Source organism: Enoplosus armatus, chromosome 10, assembly GCF_043641665.1.
Source record: "Enoplosus armatus isolate fEnoArm2 chromosome 10, fEnoArm2.hap1, whole genome shotgun sequence".
NCBI lineage: Eukaryota > Metazoa > Chordata > Actinopteri > Centrarchiformes > Enoplosidae > Enoplosus > Enoplosus armatus.
In genome coordinates this window covers 22,771,460-22,779,694 of record NC_092189.1, presented here as the reverse complement: position 1 = coordinate 22,779,694, position 8,235 = coordinate 22,771,460, and the positions used below count along the sequence as shown (strand labels likewise).

Here is an 8,235-nt window from a genome sequence, read left to right as displayed (position 1 = left end):
AATGTGCAGGATATGGCCCAACTCCAGCTGCCAGTTCCTATTTGTGCACGCTTTGAATTGCACTTCACAGGTTAATTATTTACAGAGTTGAACTGGCAAAATAAAAAGACAAAAATCGCCCAACCCTAAAGCATTATGTACTTTGGCTCCGTTTCTATAAAAGGCTTTTTAGCATTTAACATGCTGAAACAGTATTAAATAAAGAATTGTCTGCAGCAGTTATGAAGGATAGGTACAGGATAATTACACAGCTATCATTGTAGCACTACAAGGCACATTGGTAACGATGGACTTTTCTGTAAACTGCATATATGTAAACAGATATTTGGACAGAGATTATCTTTTAGCTTTAGCTGTCACAATCTCCATTAGGAGTTGAGAGGCTTTGGATGTAGCGGACGGCATCTGCAATGGTGAAGAATATGATGTTCTTCTCTCCTCCATCAGGGTAGTACCCACCTCTTTCCAGATCGTCCAGTACAGAAGCATTACACTGAGCCAGGACAACCTTGATCCCAAGTTCTCCGTAATCTTTGCGGACCTCTTTCAGAGCATTCACTCCAGCAGTATCTAGAAACAAGATAGCGCTGCAGTCGATCACCAAGCTGCGTAAGGAAGATTTCTTGTTGAGCATCAAAGTTACAGTCACACCAGCTTCAATCTCTTCCTCTTTAACTGCAGCCTCCTTCTCCTCTGACTTCAAGTTTGGGACTCCTGCGACTTCTCCCTGCTGTTTGTTCTTCTTCTTGAACTTCATTCGCTGGGTTTTCTCCTTCACAGGATCAAGCCCTACACACCTATAGAGAGATTTTTTGAACAAGCTCTGGTTGGCGTAATAGACTGGAGCCTCATATCTAAAAACAGTCACTCCTGGATGTGTTTGAAGGCCGCGGTAAGACGACAGGTCCTCATAATGCTCCCTGGTTGTAGCCCTGCCAAGCTCCAGGACTTGGGCTCGCTGGGTTCGGCCCAGGACGCAGAAAGCTGACACCAAAACCCCCACAAGGAGGCCCAGCTCTGTGTTGACCAGCGCAGAGGTTGCCATGGTGATCACCCAGATGGAGGTATCGACACGGTTGACACGCCACATACGGGGAATGTCGGTGAACTTTCGTAAAGCTCCGCGGAGGTTAACCACAATGATGACGGCTAATACACATCTGGGCAGGAGAAGGAAGGCAAGCAGGAAAGGTCAAAGGTTAGGAGCGTCACCGTGGTATTCATGGGGGAGAGCCATTAATAAGTACTAAAATAGGAACAAAGACACAACGTAATCTGGCCTCAGCAGATGTGACATTATTGATGAAGATATTCCATATGATCTGTGATCAGAGAGTGTGTCTGTGAGGGTTTGTCTATGGGTGTGTATGTAGATAACACACCAGCCATAGAGGCAAATCAAAACCAATCATCAGTTGCAGTCACAATCAATACAGTGATCAAGGCTCAAAACATTTCCAATGGGTGAAAAGTGCAGTTTACTTTTCTAGTTGGCAATTAACTCTTTTTTTTAATTAATTAATAACTCTACTCCTTGCTAGTTCTGCTCATTCCATAATAATGTCTTGTAATATTAGAATGGAAATTAAAGCATTTTTGAAGCATCTGTATCTTTGATTAAATGCTATGCCTAAAGATATTTGAACTAGCACAGCTTCTGCAAAGCAGAGTCAGCATTAACCCTGAGCTAGAAGTATAGGTCATCTGTATTTGTCTACCTCTACCCTTGAAACCTCCCCTCATGGTAAACAAGATAAGAACTGCAAGCAAATGTTTAAGTGAAAAAACTTTGAAAAATGTTTGAATCTTACTTTGTCCAGTAAGAACAGCCTGACTGTTTAAGAGTGAAACTACTGGGGTGAGTCAAGCAGGAAAAACTGCCCTGACCAGCGTTTGCAGAAGTGGGAACTATTTTTAGGAAAGGGTTGGAGCTTGAAGGTCTAAGATATTCAGAGTTTCCCTCTTCTCAGTTACTCAATATTGAACTCCTGCACATATGGGTTCTTTCTATCACTGCCATCCTGTGTTACAAGTCAAAATGTTACATTATCAATAAGCTGATTTCAGTTCATCACTCTATTGATAAGAGCAGGTAGTCATTCCGGCAATCAGAATGAACTCATTACCTGCCAATTAGGAGATTAAATCACAAGAGGAAGGCCCTTAAATCTATTATTAATTAGGATTTTGGTATGCTTACTTCTGAAGGGAATAGAAGAGCGGTGCGATAACCAGCAGCACCAGCAGCAGAACAAGGGCACTGACCAGCCCAGACACCTGAGTCTGGCACCCTGTGGACTCCTTGACGAGGGTCTTGGTCAGCGCAGCGCTGGTGGTGAAGCAGCGGAAGAACGATGGCAGGATGTTGCAGAAGCCAATGGCGTACATCTCCTGGTTGGCGTCCACAGTGTAGCCGTGCTTCTTGGCGAACATCTCTGACAGTGAGACAGTGATGGCGAATCCCACGATGGCAATGGAGAAGGCATCAACGGCCACATTGGGGATCAGAGTCCACATGGGCAGCTGGGGAGGGAGGAAGCCCGTGGGGATGTCGCCAGCCACCCCTGACCCGTAATCAGTGTTGAAGTGGCCAAAGTGAGAAGCCAGTGTCGCAATTATCACCACAAAGAGCTCAAAGGGAATTGGAGCCTGGGAAAAAGAAAAAGACAACACCCAATTATTAATAAAACATTTAGAGCCATTTTGTCTTAATAACATCTTCACCACTAGAGGTATAACAAATGTAAAGTTTGGTCTGAAAGTGGTGACCATGTTAGATGAGTCAAAAGGGTTTCTCCTGTGCATGTATTATGGCCTTTTTAAGGACATCTTGGGCTTAGACTTGACTTAACTTTCTAAGATGATTTCTTTTTTTCAGGCTTGGCTCAACATCCCACAGCTTTGTCTTTTTATGCCTCAGCTGTCATTTGTCAGCCCCAATTCAACGCTCAGCTCTGCTTTGGCTCACCTGTGCTTTGACCATTATACCACCATTAGCATGGTAATGTTAGAATTAATCTTAAAGTATAGCTGAGGCTGATGTGTTTTTATGGATCCCACTGCAGTCATGGGCAGTAGTATTGGACGTCCCACCCACATTCTTACCCGATTTGTAACCACATGAAACATTTACCAAACCCCAGACATCTCTAATCTTAAACTAAACCGAAGTTATACTGGAAATAACTACCTCCCAGCACCATCCTGCTAACATGGCCAAAAATAGAATTTTCAAAAGCAGAAAAAAAAATGGACCAGGTCGGCTGATACTTCCTCACTGAACCAGTTCTGCAAAAGATTTAAATGATCCTTCTCTGGTCACTATACTGTAAATAATTGTGAACCAAGGACGAATGGAACAGACAAAGCTTGTTTTACTGTTATTCATGGCAAATTATTATTAAAAAAACCAAAAAAAACAGCATCTGCTAATTGTCTACAACTCTAAAATGTCAGAGGTTCGTAGTTACTTAGGTATGTGTGTGCAACTGAGCAGCCAGGATGCAACAAAAGATGCATGTGCACATGCAAGCTGTTAACATGCAAAACTTTATATATTAAAATAAACTAATCTGCACTTTGTCCATTTACCTTAAGCTTGGCTTTGAAGCGATCGTTGAGCTCCTTGGTGGGAATCAGTACCAGCAAACACACCAAACTGGTCACCAGGTCACAAATGTTGGTGTTTCCCAGGTTGATGAGCAAGCTGTACCAGGTCTTAAACAGAGTGAACCAACCCTGAGGCCTGGGGATCTTCAGGCCCAGAAGATGCTTGAACTGTGAAGTGAGGATGGTCAGGGAGGCTCCGGTAGCGAAGCCACTGAGAAGGGAGTCAGAGAGATAGACGGAGACGAAGCCTACCTGGAAAATGCCCATTAGCACCTGTGAGAAAGAATTAAATTTGATACCCAAATTAACGCCTGTAGTTTGCTTGAGGCCATGGAGAAGAACAGAAGCATTTATTTACATCAACATGCGATCATTTGTGTCTGTCCAGTACATAAGATTGCCCCTGCTCACTTACCTGGTAAACTCCAGCAGTAAAGGTAACTGTTGCTCCAACCGTGATTGCATAGCAGCTTCTGTCACACTCCACCCCAACACTGTCATTCCCCTGGCCAGCCAGCAGGATGACACTATTGTTACTACTGATGCCGCTGCTTTCCGTGAGGTATCCTGCCAAAGCTAACTCCCTGTCCACTACCTGACCCACAAGCAGGCAGAGCACCCCAAAAATCCCCACTGAGATGTGTTTAGAAGTTCCTAAGACGGCATAGATGATGGAGGAGAAGAAAGATGTATAGAGACCATATATGGGGTCCTGGCTGGCCAATAAGGAGTAGGCTATGGACTGGGGGACCAATAGGATTCCAACAATCAGGCCTGACATGACATCGCCCAGCAGCCATTCCCTGAGCTGGTAGCGTGGCAGCCATTTCAGAATCGGTGCAAAGCCCAGTATTTTGGATTTTGCTTTCTTTGGGGTGCACAAGCAGTGTTTCTTCAGCCCATGAGACACAACAGACTGCCAGCTTTTAGCCGTTTCTTTCTCCACTCTTTCCAGAATGAGAGGCTGCTGCTGCTGGTCGCTCTCGGCTCCATCTTCTGCTGAGCAGTGATCGCCATGAGTCATCATCGAGCCCTTCTCTGTGATGTGAAGAGAGTTCAGTTTAGCCAAGGACTTTCTCAAATAACAACCGGTGACAACAGACAAAATAATAAGGACTAATATGTATATGCCAACTCATCTGCTCTAATGCATATTTTAACACTACAATAACAACCACAAAAAATAAGCCTTTATAAGTAATCGCCACTACTTTATATCAACCAAACCGAGGACAAAATGACTATAACAGCCTATATAATGTGACATGTTATTCCCTCTCTACATCTTTGACCAGTTGTACAATTTCCCCCCGGGGGATCAATTAAGTATTTCTGATTCTGATTATGTAAACAGGTGTGAGCTACTTGAATGACTGGATCTTTATTTACAGCACTGTGCATGTATCACACTTTCTCACTTTAATTCAGCATACATTATTGCATTTCCGTTTCCCATTTGCAATGCATGCAGTAAGCTTTCATTATGACAGGTCAAACATCAACAAGTCCAGGTTAGACCTGGGCTCTGGCCACTTGAAAAGTCAGTTTCTCATCATAGACCTAGTTTACTGCTGTTTGAAGAACCACGTGTCGCATCTGAACTGAAACTAACTGAAATGCTGGAGAAAGATGTGTTGTATAACGCAGGAAGTCTAAGACAAAACTATCGCTTTTCAACCCAAACTCATCACATTACACAGACGTATTTTAACGGCACCGGGGACATTTCCAAACCGCACTTACTGGAGTCCTGACTGAGTATGTGCCGTTATGACTGCTTCCCTACAGACTTGTTGCATTTAAAGCACTCTTACTGATACCGTTAATAAGACTACAGCAACGTCAGATCGTTTTGTTTCCTTAGAGAAGTGTATAGTGGTGTTAATGAGATTATTGGTCATGCCTACAGGCTATTTAAATGCTGACCGTTAACTGTTTACTGTCCAACTAACGGTTATAACGAAACGTCCGACGTTATTAAATGTTAATACCTACTACAGCTAGTTATATCTGACCTTCCGAGTCCGAAACTACTTTCGAAAGTTCCCCAATTGTTCCGTCTAACGCAGCCTAACTAGCTAACCGACCGGTTGACTCAGTCCAGCAGCTGCCGACGTCGCGTTAGCGGAGCCGTGAATGGGCACCATTGTAAACAAGTTGCCAACGTGGACACCGGTCGAAACTTTAACCAGCTAAATGACCAGTAAACGAACGTGCCGGTGTGCTCCGCCACCGGGTCAAAGACTAACGTCGTCGTTAACACGTTAAGTTACTGACCTGAGCTCGAATCACGCGCAGTTTTACTAAGTTAGTCAAAGGTTGTGTTCAGTCGCTCGAGTGTCACTCCGCCTCAAATTCATTTTACACTGGTCTGTTGCTGCGTGCGTAGTGACGTCATGTGGAGCGTGAGGTTACGTCACGTGACATGCTGAGACAAAGATGGTCTGTGTAGGATGATGGTTCACTTTGTAGCCAATTAAGACACTTAATAAAAATAAAATAATATATATATTGAGGGGAATTGTACTGCAGAGCTGATGGCACAGGAAGTCACTTTGTGTGGTTGTTATATTAAGACAACAAGGAGGTTTACTTCAGAAATAAATGCATTTTAAGATTAAGATTAAGATAGACTCTATTTATAAAGAAATTCACAAGTCACAGCAGCAAAGACAGAAAGGTGCAGAAACACACAGCAGACAAGCACTGTGTCAATATATGGGGAACAAAATAAATATGTACATGGAAAATATAAAATATGTACAGATGTATGTGCAGATTTATGTGCTGTTAAACAGTCTTATAGCCGTAGGAATGAACGACCTGCGGTAGCACTCCTTCTTACACCGTGGGTGTAACAGTCTGCTGCTGAAGGAGCTGCTCAGGGCCCCCACAGTTTTCCTGCAGGGGGTGAGAGGTGTTGTCTATGATGGATGTCAGCTTGGCTAACATCCTCCTATCCCCCGCCTCCTCAATGGAGCCCAGCGGACAGTCCAGAACAGAGCCGGCTCGCCTAATCAGTCTGTTGAGCCTCCTCCTGTCCCTGTCCGTGCTGCCCCCCCCCAGCAGACCACAGCATAAAAGATAGCCGAAGCTACCACAGTGTCATAAAAAGTCCGGAGCAGTTTCCTGCACACACCAAAGGGCCTCAGCCTCCTCAGCAGGTGGAGGCGGCTTTGGCCCTTCTTGTACAGGGCCTGAGTGTGGTCAGACCAGTCCAGGTTATTGTTCAGGAGAACACCCAGGAATTTGTAGTTCTCCACCACTTCAATGTCCAAACCCTGGATGTTCACCGGTGTGATGCTGGATGACTTCCTGCTGAAATCCATCATCATCTCCTTCGTCTTGCTGGCGTTGATGTAACATCCTGGCACAAACTTTCCAGAAACACGCAGTCTCTTTTAGAAACAGTATTGAAAGTCCAGTAGATACCACAACCTTTCCATTTCCATGCTGACACCCAACTCTTATACACTAATTATATCTATTATAAACTAATACAACACCTGGAAAACAGAAAACCAGTGGAAAACCTTACAATGTGTCATATCAGTTAGTCAACAGGAAGCTGCCCTCCAACCCCTGTATTCTCTTAATGTCGATGTTAGTGATCCATGAATAGTTAGAACACTTTTAGCTTTGCAACTGTCTCAACAGACCCTCATTGATTGACCCCATACAAGTGAAAACAGCTGTACAGTTTATTTAAATCATGATTTAATTTTATCACCAATGATACGACTTCTGTTTTTGCTTGTTTGTTATTCTGTCTCAGATTCCTTACAGACGGTGTGAGGGTGACAGATGTTTGTGGTCCATCACCAGAGGGAGGGACGCATGATACAATATGAGCAAGTGAGTGTAATACCATGTTTTTGCTATGACATAACCAATAATACTGAATCCTATGATATGTGTAACAGGTAACTCGTGTTGGTGAGTCTTCTTTGTTACACTCACAGTTTTGTCGAGGTCCTACACGACAAGAGCAGTGAAACTAAGACAAGATTGAACTTGAGGATAAAGGAAAAAGCACTGAGCCTCTCTTTGACGTTTTCATGTTCTTCTGGCCTTGTTTCATGGTTAACCTTGAACAACTACAAATGAGAGTTAGCAATTAAGCCACTCATGTGTTATAATCCATGCTCAACTTCTCCATATGGTCCAAACTTATTTGATGGTATATGTGGTATATTATTGTGGTGTATACACTGCTTCTCCGTGTTACTTTCATGATGAGCTGCCTACATTTGAATAGGGATGATGGGAAAGGAACTGGACAGTGTTGAGTATTTAAATTCAATAGACTATATGCCTTGAGTACTCACTTTCATCGCACTGCACCAGAACCGATAAGTGCTAAGGGTGTCTTATAGTGAGACGGAGAAAGGAATCCCAGGTTGTGCCATTAAACATTGGAAGGTGTCGTAATCCCAGTGTTGTAATTGGATGCAGGCTTATGTCCACACATGACCATTTAAAACCATCCTGGTAATCCCTTTTCTGTTCGCAGACACCTACTGAGTCGGTTAGCAGGACAGACGGATTATATACTTTATTACACTTTGTTGGAGACAATACAAGGACTTTATCAGGTAGGGCTGTTTGAGTTTTATTAAAATAATC

The 8,235-nt window shown here is 43.5% G+C and overlaps 1 protein-coding gene across 1 annotated transcript; it reads right to left on the bottom strand.

The window, feature by feature from the left end:
- Positions 1-349: 349 nt before the first annotated feature.
- slc26a2 (solute carrier family 26 member 2) lies at positions 350-4,636 on the bottom strand. The gene is made up of 4 exons (XM_070913411.1): positions 4,025-4,636; positions 3,592-3,882; positions 2,201-2,649; positions 350-1,160 (listed from the first exon to the last, which is right to left on the bottom strand). Exons 1-4 carry the CDS (start codon positions 4,634-4,636, stop codon positions 350-352), a joined length of 2,163 nt encoding a protein of 720 aa, XP_070769512.1.
- Between the last annotated feature and the right edge of the window lie 3,599 nt (positions 4,637-8,235).

Excerpts from the sequence above, each read along its gene's own strand:
- slc26a2 (XM_070913411.1), bottom strand. The coding sequence starts at position 4,636 with ATGATGACTCATGGCGATCACTGCTCAGCAGAAGATGGAGCCGAGAGC. Across the intron at positions 3,883-4,024 it reads TTACTGCTGGAGTTTACCAG|GTGCTAATGGGCATTTTCCA; the intron begins GTAAGTGAGCAG and ends TCTTTCTCACAG. Across the intron at positions 1,161-2,200 it reads CTCTTCTATTCCCTTCAGAA|ATGTGTATTAGCCGTCATCA; the intron begins GTAAGCATACCA and ends TCTCCTGCCCAG.